The sequence below is a fragment of the Labeo rohita genome, chromosome 6, assembly GCF_022985175.1.
Source record: "Labeo rohita strain BAU-BD-2019 chromosome 6, IGBB_LRoh.1.0, whole genome shotgun sequence".
NCBI classification, from domain to species: Eukaryota; Metazoa; Chordata; class Actinopteri; order Cypriniformes; family Cyprinidae; genus Labeo; species Labeo rohita.
Window position 1 is genome coordinate 1616642 of NC_066874.1, and position 27564 is coordinate 1644205.

At 35.0% G+C, this 27564-nt stretch overlaps 1 protein-coding gene across 1 annotated transcript in view; it reads right to left on the bottom strand.

Annotated features, from left to right (window-relative positions):
- The window catches only part of plxna1b (plexin A1b), a 142251-nt gene that overhangs the window by 107594 nt on the left and 7093 nt on the right, over positions 1-27564 (bottom strand). The window contains exon 2 of the mRNA XM_051112164.1: positions 5693-7042. Coding sequence (XP_050968121.1) covers positions 5693-6868 — 1176 coding nt within the window. The 5' untranslated portion in view covers positions 6869-7042. The remainder of the gene's footprint in view (positions 1-5692; positions 7043-27564) is intronic.

The following is a 27564-nucleotide window of genomic DNA, read 5'->3' on the forward strand; positions in this document are numbered from 1 at the left end:
CTGTTAAAAACAGTTGTGCTGTACAAAATTTTTTTATGTGGAAGATTGTGACATTTTATTTTTTAGGATTCACAAATTAATAGAAAGTTTAAAAATATGATTTATTTGAAATATATAGAAATCTTTTGTAACATTATAAATGTGTTTACTGTCACTTCTGATCAATTTAACGCATCCTTGATGAATAAAGTATTATTTTTTCAAAAAGTTAAACATATGAACAGAAGTGTAGATGTGTAGACTTCATTCATTTTCACAATTTCATGTATTCACCATTTTTATGCATGCATACTAACTATTTTGGAAAAGATGACATTAGCAGAATATTGTGTTTGGAAAGAATTAACCACTCAAAATTAAATATTACACTGAAAAAACATTTAATTTAAGGCAGCAACTTTATAAGTAATTTCAGTTTAAATTATATTAAACTGAAAAAAAAAATCAAGTTGAATATCATAAATTGAAATTGACAATAAAAACAAATCACAAATAAAAATTGAAATTGTTCAACATACTGTTGAGGTCAAAAGTTTACATACAGAAATCTGCAAAATGTTAATTATTTTGCCAAAATAAGAGGGGGGTAAAAACTTTTCGAATTTGACTATTAGGTAAATTGAACTTATTTTATCTTCTGGGAAACAGTTTTTTGGATTCTGAGGGGCAGTACTAAATAAAAAAATATATAATATGTAGGCAAAATAAGAAAAATGTACACATCTTCATTCTGCTCAAAAGTTTTCACCCCCTGCTCTTAATGCATCATGTTTCTTTCTGAAGCATCAGTGAGTGTTTGAATCTTCTGTAATAGTTGCATATGAGTCCCTGAGTTGTGCTCAGTGTGAAAAAAATCGTTCTCAAAATCATACAGTCATTGTTGGAAAAGGTTCAAATACAAAAATGCTGAAAAACCAAAGAATTTGTGGGACCTGAAGGGTTTTTCTGAAGAACAGCGGGCAGTTTATCTGTTCAGGACAAACAAGGAACTCAAGAACAACTATCACTAAACAAAAATGCACAGCTGTGGATCATTCAGGTAACAAGACAGTACTAAGAATCAAGTGTATGTAAACTTTTGAACAGGCTCTTTATAAATTGAACTATTATTTTCTTTTGTGGACTACATGTAAACATCTTTTATGTGAAATATCTTATTCAGGTCAGTACTAAATAAAAAAATTACATGCATTTTGTATGATCCCTCTTATTTTGGTAAAAAAGTTTACATGCAAGGTGCATGTAAACTTTTGACCTCAACTGTATTTGATGAGTTATAGCATGTTAAAAACATAAGTTGCCATGACATACTGATCGTATCACTTTTTATGAGTTCTACAGAAGCCTTTATTACTTCACCTGATAACTCAATCTAAATCATTATTGATATACACAGAGATTCTGAATGGATTGTTTACTTCCAGAATCCTGTTCTGTTCTATTGCCAGTGAACAGGAAGTTCCTCGCTGATGGAATCTGTGCCCACAGAACATTAAAAAAAAAAAAAAAGAAGAGAACATGAATGGCATCCATTTACTGAATTCCACTCATTATTCACCACATATTCTGAAAGTTTTAACAAACATCGCTTGAAGTTTTTAATAAATGTTTAAAGGGCAAAATATTTTTGGCTAACTTGCCACTGTACCTTGGAAAAGAAAACTGACGTGAGCTAAAACCTCCCACTGGTGATAGTCTTAAAAGGTAAAAAAGATTCAAACTAAATGTTGTGATATTTTCTTTTAGGGTTAGAGTTTAGGTTAGTCTTCACTTTATATATATATATATATATATATATAAACATCAGTCTGTGGTATGTGCTCATTCGAAAGGCTAAGTAAACGTGTGTGTGTGTGTCCTCTAAAGCTGCCCAGGCACACATCAATAACCTTTCTTTCTTTCTCTCTGTCTTTTTCTCTTCACCTCCCCTTTTCTCTTTGTTTTTCTTTCTGTCTTAATCCATCCAGAAGAGTCTCTAGCTCACAGCAGGAAGAAAGGAAAGAGAAGAAAAGAAAGAGGAAGGAGTCAGCCGTGCATCAATTCACTTAGCAAACTCGCTTTTTCTCCTCTGAGCTAAAAACCCGATGTCAAGCAGAAAGACACTCGCACACACTCTGAAAGCTCGGCTGGGGGATTTATTGCTTTGAAAACATCAAATGTAATTTAATTCAACATCTTTATGCCATCATGAGCTGAGCTTATTTAAATATCAGTCTTGTGTAGTCAAACTTTTAACTATTAGCATAAAAGAAATCCCTGTGAACGGCTGTACAGAAAACACAGCAGAAACTTGTATTGGAGAGATTTTTTCTGTAAGCGTGATGCAATGCATTATGGAATTGAGTTCTTTTAAGTTTAGTCTTTTATGGTTTCTTTTATGGTTATGGTTATGGCTTCTGCCCATTGTGTCCGCATTCATTTGATTTAAAAAAACGGGAAAAATTGTAAAATGGTGAAATATTATTACAATTTAACAGAGCTGTTTTCTATGTGAGTATCTGTTAAAATATAATTTATTTCTGTGATCAAAGCTGTATTTTTAGCATCATTACTCCAGTCTTCAGTGTCACATGATCCTTCAGAAATCATTGTAATATTGCTGCTCAAGAAACATTTCTGATTATTATCAGTGTTGAAAACAGTTGTGCTGCCCAACATTTTTGTGGAAACTGATGTAGTTTTATTTTTTAAGTTCAAAACAACAGCTTTTATTTGATCCAGAAATCTTTTCCAAGAATATAAATGTCTTTATTGGCACATCAGATCAATTTAGTGCACCCTTGATTAATTATATATATATCTCTTTTTTTTTTTTTTTTTTAATTCATCAAGGGTCCACTAAATTGATATATATATTATAGATTTTATATCTTTTTTTTTTTTTTTTAAATCTTACAAAACTCAAACTTTATAAGGTCATGAGCACCAACGATGCTGCTTTTTCGCATTTAGGATCAGAGCTCTAGTCCCTCTGCTATTTCACACTCGATTGATGGCTGATGTGATGCCGTATTCTCTCAATCCTCATGGGTCACACAGGCAAGATGAGCATTACATTCACTCAAAAGTGTGTGTGCTAAAGTAATTACATTTTCTCTCACACACAAACACACATTCACACTTTACTAGTGAGGTGAAAACTAATACAGGACTAAACAGGTTGCAGAGGGACATACCAACACACACACACAAACATAACACCACAACAATAGACGTGTATGCGTGTGTGTGTGTGAGTGAGTGTGGGTGTGTGTGTGATCTTTCAGACTGCTGATTATGTGTCTGCCCAAGGCAGAGGCGAAACCAAACACACCACATTCCATAGGGAGAGCGAGACCGAGAGAGACATGTGACTGTATAAACTATGTTTAGATTTCATGCGTTAAACGAGTTATATTAAACATGCTGCCTGATCTCATCAGAGTGAATCATTCGAGCAGCACCAGATTTTCAGCATTCTGTGTTGATGAGATTTAAAAGGCTCATTTATGTCGCTGTGAGTAAGAACAGGCTACAGGTGCCGTGCTTCTGTTAGACACACGGCATTTAATAGGTTAATTAGCGGTGTAGTTAATCTCTGACGTCAAGCAACTAAATTTAACAAAGATCATCAAAAGGAATAGATTATCCAAAACCCAGAAAGTGTAACCATTTGCTCAACATTACGTCACTGAAAAACTAATCTGATATCCATCTTCAGGTCAGTAAATGACAGAACTTAATTTTTGAGTGAATTATTCTTTTCATGCTTGTTATGAAAGCCAAACAATGTCAATACATTTGTTGTGGTTTTAGAAACCTTAAGCAAATTCGAATCTGATGAAGATTCTAAAAAAAAAAAAAAAAAAAAATGATAAGAACATTTGTTTGCAAGCAGTTTTTTTTAAACATGATTTACATTGTCCACCATGGACTTTGGCAAAAATAAGCAGGCACTTTGATTTCCATTTAGATGGCAAAAATAAAAACTTTATTTAACAGTTATTTAAAACTAGCATAACCTCTCAAAAGAACCTTAACAGGCTTTTTGAAATTGAAAACCTAGCATAACATACCTAAATGCATCCTGGATGCAGATTGATGCACTTCAACGAAACTCACTCTGCATTCAACCATTCAAGGTTGAAGAAGTTTTGGTGAGCTGTTTTATAGTTGTGACCCTGGACTACAAAACCAGTCTTAAATAGCATGGATATATTTGTAGCAATAGCCAAAAATACATTGTATGGGTCAAAATTATTGATTGTTCTTTTATGCCAAACATCATTAGGATATTAAGTAAAGATTATGTTCTATGGAAGATATTTTGTAAATTTCCCACTGTAAATATATCAAAACTTGATTTTTGATAAGTGATATGCATCGCTAAAAACTTCATTTGGACAACTTTAAAGGTGATTTTCTCAATATTTGGATTTTTTTTCCACCCTCAGATTTCAGATTTTCAAATAGTTGTGTATCTCGGCCAAATATTGTCCTATCCTAACAAACCCCACATTAAGGGAATGCTTATTTATTCATGTATATTTCTTAATATTGACCCTTATGACTGGTTTTGTGGTCCAGGGTCACAATTAAAGAACTGTTACTGCTACATTTATTCGTAAAATAAGCCTCCATTTATAAGCAGCAAAGTAATTGCAGATGAATCACTTAGTGGCACGACTAATCAACAATACTGTAGATTTTTAGGACTTAAATTTGGGATCAGTTGCGAAAAGGAAGAAGATAACCAGGATTAAAAATGGCCACAAGCAAGGATTTTTAAAAGACGTTAAGCCAGTGGTAAGCATATTTTAACTCTCTGAAACAAAAAAGTGGACGATTTGTTGTTTTGAAGTATTTAGACGTCACACATTCAGCCACTCTATATCTCCATTTTGCCTCACAAAAAATGTCTTTCATTCTTTATTATTCCACTGGCTTGGAGCTCTACCGATAGACTTTGAATATAAAGAAAGAGAAAAGATCAAACCGATTTGGAATGAGTCAGAAAAATAAAAATGGGGATCTTAATCTCTGAGTGCTTGGTTAAATGAAAGCCATTCTTTGCCACTGAAAGCCCCAAGAAAGACAGAGCGAGTGAGACGAACAGAGACGAATGAGGAGAGAGAGATTAAGAGCGAGCGAACGAGAGGACGAAAAGCAAGCCCTGGTCCCAGCGGACTCTGATGGCAGAGAAGATGGGATCAAGCCTCGCTAAACGAATTAGAAAGCATGAGCGAGAGAGCAACTCATGAAATTTACTCAACTCCCCTAATGATGTTCCTGTCTGACTGAATAATGGAAGCACTTGGGAGAAAGACAACGAGAGAGAATGGATGCAAAAGGAAACAGGAGGTGGGTGACAGGAAGAGTGCTTGTGATATTTATATTCTACAACAATTTAATCACGTTAGACTATTAGACAGGTAATAGTCTAGATCTTCAGGTTCTTATCCAGGGCCGTCCTTAAATACTCATCTAGAGGAGTTTACGAGGCCACTCCCTAGCGTTCCCAGCTGAACGACCCTAGTCTGATCTAAAACTTCTCCACTTATATCTAATCACAATCACCCTTTGCACCAAGATAATGGAGGTTGAACTCTGGCAGGGAGCACTACCGAAGCACACCCATTCATCCAACCCAACAAATCAATTGTTGTAGCCATGCAGTGTGTCTTAATGGCCTGCCATCAGATGGTGGACTTACCGAGTTGATGCATGGTAGCTCCTTGTTGAGCAGCCAGGGCAAAGACAGCTTGCCCTCTCCTCTATAGCACGACTGAATCCTTTCCTTGATCTTCTCCTTTATTCTTGTCAGCGTGAACAGGCAGAGCGCCGACTCTTTTGGGGGTTTGACCCGGTTCTTTTGCCCTTGGGAGAAGACCGTGAACAATATGTCCTCATGCTCGGACACTCCCAAAGAGTTTGCGAGATGCTTTCCGGGTTTGGCCAAGTAGGCGTCTTGGATCAGTCGATACTCTACACCGTCTTTGGTGCATCCGATTGGGAACTCCACGTAGGAGTAGAACCTTGGATCGTCGATACAGAGTCGAACAATCTTAGAAGTGAAGAACTGCTCCCCACTGGCGTCAGGAGAAGTCAGTTGGGTATCCAGCTGCAAGGTCAAGTAGTAGACGAACTGTTCACTGCTAAAGCTGTAGATGTAGTAGATGTCAAACGTCGGGAATTTGGACAGCGTATCCGAAGGGATCTTCAACTGGGAGGAGACGAACTCGTCCTGGTGGACAAAGCTGAACATGTCAGCATCCTCCTCGTTGGCCATCAACTTACGGCTCGAAAGAGTTGGGAAGTACTCTGATTTTCCATCGATGGGAGTTCCAATGAAAAGCTTGCTGATGAGGCCTTCGGAGATGATCACCCCGGACATGGTTCCCGACTCGATGACGCTGGAGAGGTAGTGTTCCTTACGGTGGTGTGGCTCGCCGAGCTTGAAAAGGTCATCCAGGCGGAGAAACTGACAGATGCCTTGCGAGGTGCTTCCGCAAGCGATGAGTCGGTTTTGGGGATAGTCTATTAGCAGCAGCTTGTTCACATTACTGTTTGGGGCAAGGTCGTGGGGGCATGACTGTACACTTGGAGGTGGGTAGCATTTCTCGTTGTCCACCACGGGACCCGTCATATGACTCCTCAACTTGGTCAAGTTGCTTGAAAGCTTGTAGATCCAGTTTACCGCACCAACGTAGACATCCCCTGTCTTGTTATGGATGGCTAAATGCGTTAGACCCCAATCAGGAGGTGTGAAGGACCTAAATGGCTCTGAGGCTCCTTCAGAAAGGTGAGGGGATATGCAAACAGTCAGCAGCCCAAGGAACACTACAATCCTTGGGCTAATAAAGCATTGCGGCCCCTGCTGAGGCCACATATCTGCGCTGGTCCTCGCAAGCGAAGGATGTGGCGGTCCACGCTACGTCTTCAATCAGGGACTTCTAAACGAACTCAACGAGCAAGCACGGGCTTTATTGATTCAGAGCTTCCTTGCCTTCTCGCACAACAGTCATCCACTTCAGCATCCACCTCAATTGCTCGTCCGGGGCTCCTGCAGGGCAAAAAACACATTATGAGTGCAAATGGAACATATCCGATTCATTATGCATCATTTCTCAAAGTCAAACAGTGAGGAAAGAGAGTCAAGACAATATTTTTCATTTTGCCACAAATCATTTGGAATCATGTGGTCAAATGAGGTGAACCGTGTCAAGTTTTAATTACTGAGACTGATAGCTCTGGGGGTGAAGATGGATTGGAGATGCGCTCTATGCAAACTCTTCACTAAGCAACACCGCAGCTATAGAGTTGGTCCTGCTTCAATACGGGCGCGAGACATCCATCATCACAAAGCGTCTGACAGCAGCTTTGTGTAGATGAAGTATGCAAGTACATAACAGTGCACCTTTAAAAGAGCCCTGAAAACAAGCAAGTCTAAAGCAATTCTTTGAGGTCTGAAATGCCTGAAGTTGTTCTGAACTTTACAAGGGCAAGAAAATTATATTGTGGCATTTCATGTCAACTTGAAATGATTTATACATCTTGTTCTTTTCTAATTCACAGCTCTGAGAACACAGATTGCAGTGTAAAGGCAGGAAGAGTTACACAACAATGCATTGCGACGATTCTTTTATAGCTTCAAGGCCAAATTTGAGGACAATGCCATTTAAAGTCAGCAGATCAACAAACCTAAAACTGATATTACAGTGAATGGAGATCTGGACTGGTAACTCAATAGGGCGGCCTGGAAACTTTACCTTGTTACTCCAGAGGAACTACACCTGCAGTAGCACCTGATAAAACTGAATACCTACTTAATTGTTAAAAAAGCAAATTTTGATTCAGCTGATGATGGAGAATAAATCCAAACAAACAATTTTCAGTTCACCTTCACCATTTCCACTAGGGAAAAAATGGGAGTCGGAAGTACAAAAACAGGAAAATCTCAGCGACGGGAGAAAGCCGGAGGCAAGCGAAAACTGTGAAAGATAAAGGAAATAAAAAGGGCAGATAGAGCGGAGGGAAAATAGGAAGAATGTTTTCCTTTCTCTCTCCTTTTCTTTGCCCATTTCTTATCTCCATTGCTTTTTTTCCCTGTTCGGGTGATTGAGGGCCTTCTTATCTGTCCATCATTCCCCAAGGACGGGATGATGGGAAGTGGCGTCATTCCACAGAGCTCCAGAAGCGCGCAAAAATGGACTCGGAAAAGGGAAAGTACTCCTCTGTCTATCAGCAGAGGACCAGCCAACTAAAATGATTCCATTTGGAGATGAGCTCCTACAAATTTTGAATTATTCTGTTATGTTTTTAACAAAAAGTAAGTAAAAAAAAAAACACAACAACACACACATACACATATATATGTGACTCTGGACCACAAAACCAGAGATTTCTGTATAATCTAAAAGCTGAATAAGCTTTCCATTGATGTATGGTTTGCTGGGATAGGACAACATTTGGCCGAGATACAACTATTTGAATATCTGGAATCTGAGGGTGCAAAAAAAAAAAAAAAAAAATCTACATATTGAGAAAATCGCCTTTAAAGTTGTCCAAATGAAGTTCCTAGCCATGCATATTACTAATCAAAAATTAAGTTTTGATATATTTACATCAGGAAATTTACAAAATATCTTCATTGAACAAAATATCTACTTTCCACACTGTATATGTGATCCTGGACCACAAAACTCTTGAGTAGCAAGGGTATATTTGTAGCAATAGCCAAAAATACATTGTATGGGTCAAAATTATTGATTTTTCTTTTGTGCCAAAAATCATTAGGATATTAAGTAAAGATGATGCTCCATTAAGATATTTTGTAAATTTTCTTATGTAAATATATCAAAACTTAATTTTGATTAGTGATATGCATGGCTAAGAACTTCATTTGGACAATTTTAAAGGCGATTTTCTCAATATGTAGATTTTTTTTTGCACCCTCAGATTCAAGATTTTCAAACAGCTGTATTTCGGCCAAATCCTAACAAACCATGCATCAATGGAAAGCTTATTTATTCAGCTTTAAATATGATGTATAAATCTTTCAAAAAATGTACGCTTATGAATGGTTTTGTTGTTCAGCTTACATAAATAAATAAAGAAATAAAGTATCAATAAGCATCTGAGGGTGCAAAAAAAATAAATAAATAAAATAAAAAATTGGCCAAATGAAGTTCTTAGCAATGCATATTACTAATCAAAAGTTTTGATACATTTACGGTAGGAAATGTAAAAAATATCTTCATGGAACACGATTTTTACTTAATATCCTAATGATTTTTGGCATAAAAGAAAAATCATTTTGATTTTTTGGCTATTAAGACTGGTTTTGTGGTCCAGGGTCACATATATGGAAATATATTCAAGTATGGTAACCCATGCCATGGTGGTACTGTGGTATTCTTTGATGTACTAGAAAATTTTGTAACCATTACCATCACTAGTAACTTATAACTAGTCAAAAGTTATATTTTGTGTCTGTGTGGTTATTATGTGTAATGTTTGTGCGCATGAGCGTAAAAAACAGAGAGAGGCAGAAACCTGTACAAGATTCCCAAACCTCATTTGTCTTCATTTGAGCAGACTGGTCACGTACTGGAGTCGACTGTAAATATCAAACCAAAGTGAATCTGTGCTACAGCTCTCTGGCAACGGAAGGGTTAAAACAGTCAACACACAAGTAGCGAGAAACGAATGAATGCGAAAATATAAATGAAAGCATGTTTCCTGAAACGCCTCAGAAAGGACTGACAACTGAAGAGAATTATCAATCTCATCAAGAGATAAAAGAAATTCTTGTCTAACATCCCCAAAGGCTTTCTTTCATCTTGTGTTCTCATCTTCCAGTTTTAGATTCGCCAATTTCCCATGAGTACCTGCACTTCAGACGATCAGTAACTGCTTAAATGACACCAATCAATGAATCCACAAGCGCCAAATGACTGAAACAGCCGCTGAATGTATATGTGCCCGTGCAAACTGCCGTTATCCTAGATGTTGTTATTTATGTCACGGATCTCAGTCTAGCTGAAGATTATCACTAGGATCAGTTTCTACTTGCGTTAAACGAGCCGCTCACACACGTCCTACCTGAAAACCGCAGACAGACTATTGTGCAAACACATTACAGACACAGAACCTTTATTTACTGACACATCTACCACAAGCTTTATTTATGCATAAGCATACCAATAACTAACACATGTTTTTTAAAAACTATATACTTATTAACAACCGCAGCATCAACGTGGAAATGCAAAAACCATCCTTTGTTTTATTTAAACAAAAAACGCTTTGGGCAAGAAACGATCCTGACAGGTTTTGTGAGATTCACCCTTAGAAACCGCCACACACCAACCAAACAAGTGCTGGAGTACATTTCAGCATAAGGAACATGAGACACAGTTAATATGGAAGTCAATTCATTCTCCATTTTTTCCCACAGCTGCCCGAGGACACGCTATTCTGCGAGTCGTCTCACAGTCCCTCTGCTTTAGAAAACAGAGCATAAATTCACGTACACACACTGCGGACAGACCTCTAAACCCGTCTCCTCAGATAATGGCGAGTGGTGGCAGGCGGCCGGTTGATTTATTACTTGTGGCATATCAATTACAGCACTCGCCTCTCAGATGGAGCGCGAATACACACACTGAATACACTCCGAAACAGACGTGTATAAAACACACACAAAAAGCAATATACTCATAAACCAGTAGCCTCAGATGGGTGGGAAAAAAAAAAAATACAAACAGAAACTATATGCTCTCAAACTGTGGCACACTATTTAAAAAAGAAAGTACCATACAATATGCATTTTGTAAACAATATGATGTGCTATATTTGAACACAACTGCACTGCACACAACAGATGCTCAATCCCACAATGAAATGTGCCCAACATGACTTACAGTGTTGAAAAGCGGTAGAAATTTTCTAGCAAATTTACAGAAGCTTTCCAAAAGTTTCTGAAAGTTTCCAAAAATTTACCAGAAATTATCCACCCCATGCAACCCTACTTTCCACACTGTAAAAACGACTTGTTGAGTCAACTTAAAATAATTTGTAACCTGGCTGCCTTAAAATTTTGAGTTCAGTCAACTCAAAAAAGTTTATTCAACTTGAAATGTTAAATTATACTAAGTGACAACTTAGATATTTGAGTTGAATCAACTTAAAATTTTAAGGCAGCTGGGTTACTTACTCATCTGTCAAGTTTAGCAAACACAAATATCTAAGTAAGATGTTACTTAATACAGCTTAACATTTCAAGTTGACTGAACTTATTTTAGTTGACTGAACTTAATTTTAAGGCAGCAGGGTAACAAATTATTTTAAGCTGACTCAGCAAATTGTGTTTTTTTTTTTGTTTTGTTTTTTTTTACAGTGTATACGTGACCCTGCACCACAAAAGAAGTCATAAGTAGCACGGGTATATATTTGTTGCAATAGCAAAAAATACATTGTATGGGTCAAAATTATAGACCTTTCTTTTATGCCAAAAATCATTAGGATATTAAGTAAAGATCATGTTCCATGAAGATTTAAATTTTTGATTAGTAATATGCATTGCTAAGAACTTCATTTGGACTTTAAAGGTGATTTTCTCAATATTTTGGTTTTAATATTTTTTTATTGATTTTTCTAAGATATATCACACCTCCCAACCCTTACCCACATAACCCCAAAGTAGCGTTCATGCTGTCCATTAATTTAGAAAATAATTACAGACTTAAAGAAAATAATAATAATAATAATAATAATAATAATAATAATAATATATACATACATACATACACACACAAATACATACACACACATCTACATTAGCCAAAAAACCAACACATACACTCTGATAAGAGAGAAAAGAAAAGAAAAAATTCAATAAAAAAAAAAATAGACACTTATGACTGGTTTTGTGGTCCAGGGTCCCATATAAGAAAGAAATAAATAAATAAATAAATAAATATGATTTCTCAAAGTTGACAATAAAATAAAACAAAGATTATTGGAGTATTTTAAGTTTTTTTCAGTATATTTCACATTTAATTCAATGTGTACAGTTTGTGCGCTGTTTGTTTGTAATAGTGAAATTTACTATCAACTTCTGAGCAAAAATAATTTCGACACCATTTTTAGCACATTTGCAATGCAACAAACATTGACTTTAACTTTTAATTGCCAAAGCACACTTTTACAGTTTATTTGAACTGAAAGGCATTTTGAGGTAATATAGAGTTTGAAAGGTTTATTGCTGCATGCAAAACACTATTTAATATTAGGTTTCCAGTGTATAATCACATTTTAGTGACGTTTCTGATTTTCAAACTGCAATTTTAAACAGGACAGGAAGAAAAACACGAGTGCACAGGAAGTGGCCAGTCAGCACTGACACGGTCATTTCACAGCTCATTATCCCACTAATTAAAAAGTAAATAAGCTGCAGACAAATGAACTGCATGCAAAGCTGAACATGCGTGTTTATCCAGCAGTACACAAATACGTCACTGAAGAAACAGTGTTTTGTGTTTACATCCAAAGCACATGATAATCCACAAACGTATGACCTGTATGCATAACATTTACACAACCTTTCCCCCAAAATACCACAGTTACTACTGTAAAACAATAAGAAATGGAAATATGAACTTCTTTAAACATTGTAAATAGCTTTAAAATCTGTTTTACTGTAGTAATGCCTGTAGTAACCAGTATTTTGTCAGAAACAGAAGTAAAGCAGGGGGATAAACAGATGTTGTTTACACTCGACCCCCGTTTACCCCTCTTTACCCCCTATGGAGCTGTAAAATCCCCCATCACACACCCTCATCTCCAGCCCTGCCCCCGTACGCTGCTCTAAGCTTCCTGAAACCTGTCTCTAACCACCAGCATGTCTAGTTCACTGCACTCGTCTGCAAACATTACACATCTACCACGCATTTAGAATAAAAATCCCCATTCACACTCAACCATAAAACCATTATATTATCCCGTTTTTTGATCTAAACATCTTTGAATAAAACAGAAACCACCCAGCAACCACTCAGAACGCCATAGCAACCAAACAAAACACTGTTGCAACAAAATAGCAACATTCTGTGATTGCATGTAAAAATGCAAATGCAAAAATGTAACACCTAAATTAAATTGAGATACGTTTGGCAGAGACAAAATATAAATGTCTATAAATCTGCCTTCTGATTTCAGCCACAAAAGCACCTTTTTTTCTATAATAAAGCAAAACAGCTTTTCTCAGCAACCTTGGACCATTCATTTGTCCCATAAGGATTTTTAAAAAAGTCTGTTATAGAGTTATAAGCCATAAACAAAGCCAACCAGCTACAAGGTGAATCACATTGGAAATTTTGCAAAGTAAAAAAGGATGCAAAAACAAAGATACAAAGCCGTTAACAAAGGCTTTAGTGAGTGAAAGAACTACAATCCCATTAAGCACTGCAAATGACAGTCAAATTAAAATTTGTAGAAAAATATAAACAAATGTTTGAGTATTTTATCAATTATCTATAATATAAAAACAATGTTAATAACAAACCAAATGTTCCTTATGCTATTTCCATGTGCTGCAAGAGATATGCAAAAATGTAAGTAGTTCGAGAGAACAGGACTTTTATTGTCATTTGCAGTGCTTCAAGGGAGTGGAAGAGGCTAAAGTGTTTTGTGGCATAATTTGCTTGTCACAATTATGTGATTGGTAAAGATTTAGCTTGCATAATCATGTGTTATGATGTATTTTTAACCAGAAATTTGCCTGTCACACAATTATAAAAAAAAAAAAAAGGTTTAAATAATGTGGGCTGATGATTCAACAAAAGCTTATATCATTGTTTAACAACGTCATAGCTCGCAGTAGGTCTGTTTTGAACAGTTTATAAGTTATCATAATAACTCATTTCCCTTGGAAGAAAATAAACAGTATTTTTTACTACTAATTGCTGTGCTAAACTTTAATCTCTGACTGTTTTGAAAGCATGAAGCATGAGTGTTTGTTGAACATCCCCCAGTCTTTATTTAATATTTTGACTTCATGCCAGTCCTTCACATCACAGAGTGATTCGTCCAAGAGTGTCAACTGAAAGCATTCAGGGATGTTCTCTCATTAAAATCATCCATGAAAGAGAAAACCAGAACGTTTTGTCTCAGATTACTTCACAACAGACCAGGATGACCAAAAATCTTCCATTACATCACCTAGCTATTGGGATTACGAGACCGTTACCCAGAATCCCCTGCACCGATGACTTGTGAGGGCTCGGCCTGTTAACATTCCAGAGGAAAACCGAAGAAAACGAGCGAAGCAGCAACTGTGAACTCTCTGTCTGTCCGTCCTTCTCTTTCCTGTTTCCTACTTGGCTGCAACAAAAGCTCAGTGAAGCGTAAGATGCGGTACAGAATGTACAGCTGTGAGTGTCTTTGAAAGATAAAACGCAAGATAAAATTGCACAAGTTCTTTAAATCAAACAAGTTTGTCACCTTCCACAACAGCAGAATGAGACAGACGTGTGATCTATGAGGAGAGACGCATCTGAGCAGTCAATCTCACAATCACAGCTTGATGTGTTTAATACGCGCGCGTGAACATTTGCATGCATGCATATGCATGACACACAGATGGAATGAATGATAAACTAGTAAAGCAGGCTAAATGCTGCATTCGTTCACCCGTCTCTCTGTGAGCTGCACAGACGTGCCGCCATTATTACATCATATCCATTGCCATGTTTTTGCAATGAGTGATTATGGTGCACTTTCAATTCCAGTCACCTGGTGTTATGCAAATAAGGAGTGAATTTTAGAAACGGATGGATTGTTTTTACGGTGCAGTAGTGCATTACATGCGCTCTCCAAATGAAATCAGACACATGGAGAACAGGTGGACATCTCTGGGGTCTGCACGTGCAATGACTAAACAACTATAAAACAAAGCTTTAAATACAACAATAAAAAAGAACAACGCATAGTGCACTAGTTTGTATTTCTCTGCAATATTAGCTTACAAAGCCTTAAAAGTCATAAATAATTGTGATTCCATAGTAAATGCAATTAAATTATTTACTGTATGTGTTTTAAGCAAACACTGAAATTGAAAAAGCAAAATTTAAATAACTTTTTGTATTTTATTTATATTGCATTTAATCTATTTTATTAATAGAAACTGCAATAAAGAAGTCAAAAACAATAAAGTGGTTAATTGTCTTATGCTTACAAATTTAATGAACCAATAAAAAAGTATATTAATAATAATAATAATAATAATAATAATAATAGTAAACATTAATTTATATAAAATGTACATATAAAATGTGTTTGTGTATGTGTGTATATATATATATATAAAATGTTTATTTATTTGTTTAAATAAATTTGTGAGCTTAAAACACATACATTTGTTTTGGATGCGATTAATCGCAATTAATCGATTTGACTGCTCTGTATGAAATATATTAAAGTTATATACACACACAGTAAAACTGTGTATACACAGACACTGAATTCACTTTATTTTCTACGTTTTTGTTTTCCTGTCTCTTTCTTGATTACATTTCAGGCTGTATGTCTCTCAGCATTAGAGGTGTTTAAAACAGTCGAAGAGTGAAATTTTCCATCCCATTTGTTTTCCTGCTGTCTTAATGCTCGTTTTGTGACCTTTACAGACAGATAATTCTATTCTGTCCCGCGTCTCATTTGCTGTGGATTCGTACACAAGTGTGTGTGTGTGTGTGTTGACACCATTACTGTGAGCTAATGAATGAGTGTGTGAGCGCTCTGGACTCCCTCCTCTCTGTTTAGCATTCTCATTATCAGAAAGGCTACATTTGCATCTTAAACACAAATTAAACCGTTGCAAATTGAATTGCAGATTTGTGCCACTGCACACAGAAAGAGAGAGCGAGACGGTGAGTGTGTGTTCTGTATAAGACAGGTGCTGATTGCAACCTCAGAGAAAGGTGATGATGTCACACAATTACATGCTTAAAACTTTAATTGAGGAAAATGAAGATTGAGAAGTTTAAAGACATTAAATTGCTGTCATTACGAACACACCTGAATTCACACAGCTGCAATTCTCTTGAAGAACAGTGTATGAAAATGTACTGTAGTATTAAAGGGATTTTAGTTTACTCATGTTGTTCCAGTATGAATTTCTTTCTTCTGTTGAACCAAACAGTTGACGGTTCACATTGACTTCCAGTGTATGGAAAGAAACACTGTGGAAGTCAATGGGGACCAGTTTGTTTATCAACATTCTTTCAAAATATCTTTTGCGTTCAACAGAAGAAAGAAATATACAGGTTTGAAACAACATGAGCTTGAGTAAGTGACGAAAGTCATTTTTTGGGTGAACTGTCCCTTTAAGATGATGCAAAAAGTAAATTTCTGGAACATTTCTGCATTTTGGATAATGCAATTTTGTTCATGACTGGAACGCAAATGTGCAGGAATATGCTTAGATCCGACGGTTTACTTAACACTAATAGTGCTGTTTACAATAGCGGCGTGGCAGCAAGACCATGAGAATGAGTGTTTTTATCTTGCGGATCCATGAGGTTTCAGACAAACTTCAACCTGCAGCTCAGCAAGAGACAAAAGTAACATCTGCAATAAACCAACTGTGAAAAGTGACTCAACCAGACAGACCAGCTCAACTTCTTCACCACTACAAAACACACACACACACACTCACTCACCTTGAGAGTCTGAGCGGTTTTTATTTGCATGCATGACATCAGTGTGTGGTTTTAACCTCTCAAACCTCAGCATTTACATAAGAGACAGGTAACATGTGTAAACAAACTGGGCTGGAGGATATACTTAGGATAAAACAGATACAATTGTGCAGATTTTGCTAGTTTGCAACTTTAAACTACAGGTTAGTTACACAAACTACTAACAAAAATTCACTAATTACATTAAAGCAACTGTATGCAACAATATTACTTTTAAATATATACAACTGTAAAGACAATTCATAATTTGATATCATTTGAGAATGAATATCTCAAATCAGGGTATTGTTAACAAAGAAGTTAAATGCTTTTATTCAGTAAATATGCATTAAATTGTTCAAAAAAGGAGTTCTACTTCTAATAAATTCTGTTCTTTTTAACTCTCTATTCATCTGTGCATCCTGAAAGATAAAATGCATATCGGTTTCCACCAAAATATTTGGCGGCACAACTGTTTTCAACATTGATAATAATCAGGAATGTTTCTTGAGCAGCAAATCAGCATATCAGAAAGATTTCTGTAGACTGGAGTAATGATGCTGAAAATTCAGCTTTGAATATTACTATATATTCACATAGAAAAGAGCTGTTTTAAATTGTAAAATACTGAATAATTTTTACTACATTTTTTTTTAAACGCAACTTTGGTGAGCAGAACAAACGTCTTTCTAAAACATACTTTTAACATAATGCAATGCCTTTCTATTTCCAGTGCAATAAAACCATATATCAGTCATGATTTTATCCAAAAATCTATTTCTTGACTGTTTATTTGATCACAACGCCAAGAGTTAAAGAATTAAAGACATATTTCCAGTGATAACTGGATGTCACACACTGTTTTAGATAGTATACAACACACAATGTGCAGCATGTAGTCAGCTAGTACTATTTCACACAAAGCCGATAACCTCTACTGACAAGCGCTCGACTTCAGCTCAATAAACGTCTTAACTAGTCTCCAAAACACCGTATTACTCCATTTCAGACAAAACCAATCTTATCTGGCTGGGAGGACAATCAAATAAATGCTTTAGCACTAAGAACGAAATTCACCTCAAATCTGCTAACACACAAACACAACATAAAATGACACTCAACTCATTTAACCTCCATAATGCGATGTATTTTCAGCAGGAAGTAATGTAGAGCCAGACTTGATTTCATCCAACAAAATTTGATTGGATCATACATATATTTTCAGTTAACACAATTCTCCACCCACATCGCCTTGGCTGCGCACACAGAGTAGATATTTCTAGATGTTTTCTGAGGTTTTTGCATTTTGATAACCCATCATTTTACCTCCCCTGATATCATTCAATCAGACGCATTTATGCTGTAGTTTATAGCGTCTCTTTCTCGCACAAGCACAGACAGACAGACGTCCCGGCGTGACGCGTGTGCACGGGACGCTCTCGGTGTCTCCTGCAATCAGCTGTCTGACGCCGGCGCAATCAAGACGCTGATTTCTCTTCGAAACCTCCAGTGGTGAAATCAAGCCGGTTGTGGTGTGATTGGCTGCACCCTGCGATCATAAAAAAACTCATGCAACTAATACAAAGAAACTGTATATGCTCACGAGAGATGTGCAGCTGTACAAAACCCTATAAAGCCTACTGTATCATATTTAATACGCAAAGGCTTCTGGACCACAAAACCATGCAGCACAGGTATATTTGTAGCACTAGCCAAAAATACATTTTATGGGTCAAAATTATCAATTTTTCTTTTATACCAAAAATCATTAGGATATTGAGTAAAGATCATGTTCCATGAACACATTATGTAAATTTTTGATTAGTAATATGCATTGCTAAGATCTTCATTTGGACAACTTTAAAGGTGATTTTCTCAATATTTCGATTTTTTTTTTTTTTTTTTTTGCATCCTCAGATTTCAGATTATCAAATAGTTGTATCTTGGCCAAATATTGTCCCATCCCAACAAACCATACATCAACGGAAAGCTTATTTCAGCTTTCAATTTGACCCTTATGACTGGTTTTGTGGTCCCGGGTCACAAATATGAGTCTCAGGCTTTTGAGGAGGGTTTATTTGTTCATCTTCATCGTATTGCATTGCATTATACAGTATGATTTGATCATAAAACTAAGCACTTAAATCTCATCTTACTAGCACATATTGAAAATATAAGGTGACACCTGATATTTATATCCTTTTACTTAAGTATCTGCTATACTTTTATTAAAAAAAAACAAAAAAAAAAACAGAAGCCTTTTCAGGAGTCAGTGTAGATAAACGAGTCCTTTGGGAAACAAAGTTGCATTTACAAGGCTGACAACTTCAATGACGCTTCCAAGGAACAACTACCAACTATAAACCAGTTCTCCACATTTTCCATCCCTTAGTCCTCGTTCCTGTTTATCATCTCCGCTGCGTTGAGAAACACTAGGGTTTTGTTCGGTTAAACTCCCTGTTATCTTTCCTGCGAGCCGATCGCTGGTGCTCTGATACGAGCGGAGCCAAACGCTCAAAGCACTCTGTTGAAAAACATGAGTCCTGCCAACATCCACATCTCTGATTCCTGCCGGCAGGTGTGAACGCTCAGACGCACAGATCCTGAGCTCAACGCCTCACACATGAGCAGACTGTGACGCATTTGCTATCGTGTGTGTGTGAGGGCTTTCAGCGATAACACTCAAATTATTATCTGAATTCTCTCTGACAGCGTTATTGATTTGTACAGGATAATGTTTCTGTCAATTACACTGAAAGGAATAATAGAGCACTGATAGGGAGTATCGAATATTGGTTAGATGTATTTAACAAGATATTCTGATTATTAGACATTATGATACATTTTTTACTCAACATGACTACTTCCAGGTAGTTTTTTATAGAAACAATATCTCAATTTAACCTATAAACTCCTAAAATCCACTGAAATCATTAAGATAAGTAAAGTTTCCTTTCCTGCACTGCAAAAGAGAAAGATTGTACCATGTACCCCACCGTTTAATACTTTTATTCTGTAAGAACAATAAATTGATAAAAAGTGAAGCAAAAGATTTATATTTCAAATAAATGCTGTTCTTTTGAAATCTGAGAAAAAAAAAAAAAAAAAAAAAAAAGCACAGTTTCCACAAAAATATTGGGCAGCACAACTGTTTTCAACACTGAGAAATGTTTCTTGAGCAGCAAATCAGCATTTTAGAGTGATTTCTGAAGAATTATGTGACACTGAAGACTGGAGTAATGATGCTGAAAATTCAGCTTTGATCTCAGAAATAAATTATATTTTAACAGATATTCAGAGAGAAAACATTCTAATAATATTTGACTTTACATCTGTGTTTTTATCAAATAAATGTAGCCTTGGTGAGAAGACTTCTTTAAAATAAAAATAAATAAATAAATAAATTTAAAAAAGTACAAACTTCTGAATGACAGTGTATAAATGTTTTAGTAGTATATAAAAAGATTATTTTTAAAAACAGCAAAAACATTAGAAAATAGAACCAGTTATAGATATGAATCCCTTTTACCAACTTGATAGTAGTAGTATATTTTTTATTTAATGCCATGTCAGCATCTTAGGCTGTTTTCATGGCAATTCAAGGAAATACAAGTGTAACAAATAAAATGAAAACCAGAAAGCAAACAAACACAAGCTAAATTACACATGATTTTTACATTAACATATGATAAAAATTCTAAAACTTTTTCTGGCAAAAAAAAAAAAAAAAAAAAAAGTTGTAGTTTTGAATGCAATAAGTTGCTTTGCCCAAGGTGTAAATAAAAATATAACGTAAATAAAAGCCATAAAATAAATAATTATATCTAAACACAGTGGATTTGAGGTCAAAAAAAAAAAAAAAAAAAAAAAGATAGGTGCAAAAATAATTAATGTTATCAAAGGCGTTTTTTCAATATTTCCCCATCTGCAATTGGTCAAAAAACTTGTAGCCCCGCCCCAAACTGACATCACTGGTTCAATCTTAAGTTGGCATGCTGTCACCACAAAAAAAACAGATGAATGACAAGAAGTGACAGTGTTTTGCTCTACAGGAAGTACCAATGACTTACTAACAGATGATAATATTTTAAAAATCAAAAACAACTTCCAGAACAAAAAGTTTACAGATAATGTACTCACCCCCTTGTCATCTAAAACGTTCATGTCTTTTTTTTCTTCTGTTTTTTTGAAGTTGGAGAAGAAAATGAGATGAGAGTTTTTCAACATACTGTATTGAACCGGAGAGCACAGAGTACGCATGCACATCGCAGAGCTAGACAAGACAAGCATTTGTGGTTAAGAAGTGTATAAATTGTACATTTCTTAAGAAAACAACAGATTGTTTTGCTAGATAAGACCCTTCTTCCTCAGCTGGGATCATTTAGAGCCCTTTGAAGCTGCATATAAACTGCATTTTGGAAGTTCAAACACACGGGCACCATAGAAATCCACTATATCCCTAAACATAACGTCTTTATGACTGAAGAAAGAAAGGCATGAACATCTTGGATGACAAGGGGGTGAGTAAATTATCTGTAACTTTTTGTTACAGCTGAACATCATTCTGTCTGACTACTATAAAAACTGTAGCCAAAGTCAGTTTATTCAGAATCAACAACAAACTCGTTTCACTCTACGTAAACACCCACAAGAGTGTTGAGCAGGACGACAGCTCGACTAGTTTCCCAGCTCTCCACATGGCCCGTGTTTCTGTGGGTGTGTTTGTGTGTTTGTAGATCAGCCGCCAATGACAGACAGATCTAGCCTGCTTCATTGTTTCCGTCTGGCTGGCACGACCCGTTCGTTCACTCGCCGAGCCAAACGGCCCGGGAGAATCTCCTGTACGGCTGCTGTACGCCGGCAAAACGGCAGACAGAAACCCGCCCGATGAGAGCTGAAGGGTGCAAGAGGGAGCGACCAGGTCATGGTGAGAGAAATATGTACCGTTGTAAACTGGGACGATCCCACATATGATCATCCGACCAGACGTACGACATTCCCCGGCCATGAGAAACGCTCGAGGAACAGAGCGAGAGAAAACAACTGGGTGGAAAGCTTCCTGTAGCACTCCATCATTCAATCAAACAATCTTTATGTGTATGAATGAAATTTGATTACTCATCAATGATTGGGAAGGAAACAATTGGAGAGCACAAAACACAACCGTGACCAAACAAATCGCAATGTAATCATCGTTATTTTGCTACAACACCTACTTCATGAGACCAGCACCGTCGTAAATTGTGTCTAAAGGAGAAAAAGGCTTAAAAAGCGTTTTTTTTATTATTATTATTATTTAAATGTAAGACAACTTAAATTAAAATCCAACAAATGCTATAAATTATGACAACTAAATTATGTATTTAATACAACGACATTCGATTAAAATGATAAAAATTCAATTAAATATTAAAAATGTAAAAAATAAAAATAAATTAATAAAAATTATATTAAATGAAAATTAATTAAAAAGTTTTTTTAAATATTTGTTTGTAGTATTATTGTGAATGATTCAGTGTTACTCTAAAGCAAGTAAAATTTGTTGTCATTATCTTTTTTCAGTTTTATTTATTGTAAATGTAAAATGTAATAACTTTATGCTCCTCCAAATAAACTTTTCTGCTGACATACAGTACAACTGAAAATAAAAATGCAATAATTCAATTTAAATATATTATATTCAACAATTGCATAAATTATGACAATTAAATTCTGTATTTAATACAATGACATTCAATTAAATATTACAAATTCTAAAAAAATAAATAAATAAATAAATAAATAAATAAATATATATATATATATATATATATATATATAAAATGTATATATAAATAAACTTTTCTGCTGACATATATAAAAATATATATATATATATATATATATATATATATAAATTCTGATATATATAAATAAATATTATTCTATATAAATAAATAAATAAATATATATATATATATATATATATATATATATATATATATATATATATATATATATATATATATATATATAAGAAAGAAATAATATTATATAAAAAAAAAAAAAATTAATAGATGTACTAAAATACATTTAAAAAACTTATAATATAAATAAACCATCCAAGAAAATCATTGGCATTTAATAACCCAATAATGTTTCTTTTTTTTTAATATTTGTTTGTAGTATTATTGTTAATTTTTCGGCTGACATAACCAAGCACAACTTACAAAATAAAATAATTAAATATTAATTAAAATATTAAAATGCAATAATTAAATTTAAATATATTATATTCAACAATTGCACATTGACATTCAATTAAAAAAAAAACATTAATTAAATATTAAAAATAAAATCTAATGAAATAAAAAAAATAATAATAATAAAATAAAAAAAAATCTATCTTAAAAAGAAATTAAATTAAATTAAAAATGAAAAAAAAAATAATAATAATAATTAATTATATAAATCAGCTATCCAGAAAAACATTGGCATTTAATAACCCACTAATGTTTTTTTTTTTTTTTATTTGTTTCTAGTATTATTGTGAATGATTCAGTGTGTTACTCTTGAGAAAGTAAAGTTTGTTGCCATAATCTTTTTTGATTTATTGTAAATGTAAAATGTAATAACTTTACTGATAACTTAACTACTCTGAATAAACCTTTTTGCTGACATAACCAAAGCCGCGTGGGTGGAAAATAATAACTTTATATATCACAGCCTTTTAATGACTCAGTAAACTCCTAATGAACTCCTAATGTTTTGAATCAGAATAAGGGTGGGATGGAAAATCATTCACATTTTACACATCACACATGTCTTCCACATCTATATAATCTACGTAATGCATAATTACAACATTTAAAATAAAACTTCTCAACCGTTTAACCTCAACAAAAACGATGAGCAACTGTCCGCCAACATCCCACTTTTTACAAAAACCACAATAACGAACAAATCCCCATGAACTTCTTTGACAAGATGAACAGCCTCTCACACAGCTAAACGGGTTAAGCCCAAATTAACGCCGTTGTTGTAGTTCGACCTTCGCGTTCATTTGCATCAGCCGCTCGCGTGGGATAAACATTCCCCTTTCAGCGTATGTCGCGGGTCGACCCCGAAAGTTAAACGCCGCTGCATTTCACTCGCGGAAAACAATGCATCGCTGCCTCATCACCACTGACTCTCTGGACCTCTGATGAAAACAAAAGCAGCAAAGACAAAGAGTGAGAGAGAGAGAATGAGAGGCAGAGAGATGGATGAATGCGGGGCTGTTGAAGGGGTCAGGGGCGGACGGAGGGGCGGCGTGTTCGTGTGGGTGACGCCGCATTCCTGATGGACACTCCACTGTTTCACACATCGCTGAGCAGCACCATGGAAACACACTACAGCATGACGGTACATGTGATGGTGGATGTGTGTGAACCTGTAGAGACCAGGGCTGCATTTATTTGATCCAAAACACAGCAAAAACTGTGAAATTGTGATATATTATTACAATTTCAAATAGCTGTTTTCTATGCGAATATATGCTAAAATAGAATTGATTCCTGTGATCAAAGCTGAATTTTCAGCATCATTACTTCAGTCTTCAGGGTCACATAATCCTTGAGAAATCATTCTAATATGATGATTTGCTGCTCAAGAAACATTTCTGATTATTAGCAGTGTTCAAAACAGTTGTGTACAATCTGTTTTTCAGGATTCCTTGAATAGAAAGTTCAAAATACCAGAATTTATCTAAAATAGAAAGCTTTTGTAGCATTATAAACTACCGTTCAAAAGTTTGGAGTCTGTCAGAATTTTTTTTTATTATTATTATTAAATAAATGCAATAAATTGATCAAAAGTGTCAGTAAAGACATGTATAATGTTACAAAAGCTTTCTATTTCAAATCAAATGTTCTTTTGAAGTTTCTTTTTATCAAAAAATCCTGAAAAATAAAATGTATCATTCTTTTGACAAACATTTTGGGCAGCACAACTTTTTTCAACACTGCTAATCAGAAATTTCTGAAGGATCATGTGACACTGAAGACTGGAGAACTGCTGAAAATTCAACTCTGATCACAGAAATAAATTATAATTTACAATATATTCACATAGAAAACAGCTATTTTACACTGTAATAATATTTCACTGTTTTTACAATTTTTTAATCAAATAAATGCAGACTTTGAGCAGACTACTTAAAAAAGAAGAAAAAAAAAAAAAAAAACTTACTGTTCTAAAACTTTTGACCGGTAGCATATATTGGACAAAAATTGTAAAAATCCACTACCAAGGAGAAAAAAAATATATTATCTACAAAAGGTTGTTTCTCACACTGATGCAATAGAAAAAAAAACATTTGGGGTTTTTTGGGTTTCTTAAAGGGATAGTACACCAAAAAGATAAACATTCTGTCATTTGCAAACACTCATGGTGTTTCAAACCTGAATTTTCCTCTGCTGAACACAAAGGAAGATACTTTAAATAATGTTGGTAGGCAAACAGTTGATGGTAGCCACTGACTTTCATAGCATGGAAAAAGAAATGTCTGGTTACCAACATTCTTCACAATATTTTCTTTATTATAGTTAATATAGTAAATGACAATTTTCATTTTCTAATAAGTTGTCCTTTTAAAAAACACCTTATTCTTAGCATGTAGAACATTAATCATCTAAAGAACCTTTTAACACTATAAAGAACCTTTTGTGGAATGTAAAGTTTCCATGAAGTTAAAGGTTCTTCATAGAACCAAATGTGTCAATAAACCCTTTATTTTTAAGAGTGTAACTGTAAAATCTACCACAAATTGGTGTATTATGAACATTTGTGACCATGGACCACAAAACCAGTCAAAAGGGTCAATTTTTTGAAACTGAGATTTATACAACATTTGAAAGCTGAATAAATAAGCTTTCCACTGATGTATGGGTTGTTATAATAGGATAAATACATATTGAAAAAACTGCCTTTAAAGTTGTCCGAATTAAGTTCTTAGCGATGCATATTACAAGTTTTTATATATTTACAATAGGAAATTTACAAAATATCTTCAAGGAACGTGATCTTTACTTAATATCCTAATAATTTTTGGCATAAAAGAAAAATTGATACGTTTGACCCATACAAGGTATTTGTGGCTACTGCTATAAATGTATTTGTGCTACTTACGACTGGTTTTGTGGTCCAGGGTCACACTTAGTTTTGATGTGTCACACTGCACCAGTTTTGCATTGAAGTCAGACTTATTAATTTGCTTAACCTTATCTTTTGGATTCTGTCTATCGAGTTCCAAATAAAAAGGAAACTAATCAAATGAGATACACAGCCTTTCATTTAAAAAGCAGGGAAGTGTTCAGTTTATCTAAAATGTAGGCATTACTGCATGGTTGTTTAATAAGTAAAACATTCTAGAGTTGAATTTCCAGCAAAAACAACTATATCTTTACACACCATAACCATGATCTGAATGTAAAACATTACGGCATAATAAAAGACTTTAGTCAAGCGCACGCAAATGCCTGTTTCATCTCACGCCGCTGGAATGTTAGTAATGTGAAATCAGGCTTCTTAAAAGGTGCGGTGAAGTGTGAAATGACAACATTAACACAGTATAGAATTTACAGATTACACTATCCACGCACACAACAGCCTCTCAGACATCAGATACGCTCATTGAAGGATTATAAGGAAAAGCATGAATGTCACACTGCAATCTGAGATAGCTTTCGTCCTTCGCATACACACAAACACCCTGTTCCAAAACCCTCTCGAGACGGCACTTAAAAGCTTTATAAGTCTGCCATATGCTATAAAGGTAGACAGAATATTTATGCTGCTATCTGAGATAGTTTTGGCCATATTTCAGGGCAGCATCACATGCATCCTTCACAGAGAAGGCAATCCTTTAAAAAAACTGTGCCGAGATCAGTTGGAAAACTTTTACACATACAATTCATTCAATATCAATGAAACAGTTAATTGTAACAATGTCTACCAATATTTGTGTGTGATTTTATGCCAAGTCTCTCCATGCAATTCAAGTCTCACCATGCAATATTTCATGAGAAATGTTTTTTTCTATAATGCACAGAGCTGTTGCCTATATAATGCATTTCGAATGTGTGGTTTCATTTCAGTATGTAGGCAGTAGACAGCTCACTAAGTAGTGGAACAGAGTTAAGCAATAAACAAATACAGAGAAAGCATCACATATACAAACACACAGCACTGCTAAAACAATCTACAGCCAAAACACAAAGCTTAATGCACTCATTTGCATGCATATATAATCCTCAGTGCTCCTTTCAGCTCTCACTGTAAAATGCAATGCAGCAATAGTGGAATAGTGTTAATGTTTTATGCAAGTTCAGGTTTCAGGCACAAGAAGACAACGATTCCTTGTCAATAACAGAAGCGCCGACGTTCCAGCTTAAAATCTCATATTGCATTTCATGCAAAAAGGAAACAAAATTGGGAATGACTAAACAATGACAGAACTTAGATTTGTGGGTGAGCTACTGCAAAGCGGTTGGGACTGAATTAATTGCATAAAAACAAAAAGAAAACTTGAAAATAGTGCTGTCTTGCAAGGCCTGTAATAACACAGCACTAGATATACAACCACTTAGTGCAATCAAACAAGACAAACACAGAGCAGAGAGCACAGACGCATTGACTCACGGGAAGAAAACTGTTTGAGCAATGCCATAACTCAGTGAAGGAAATAAATCTCATTAGTTCTCGCTAGAGCACGTTATAATTAAAACTACGTGTTGCAGTGTGTGTACATGTGTCATTTATAATTGAAACATTTGCATTAAAGAGGCTCTTTGAAATTATGAATGCACCGACTTGTATTAAATTAAAC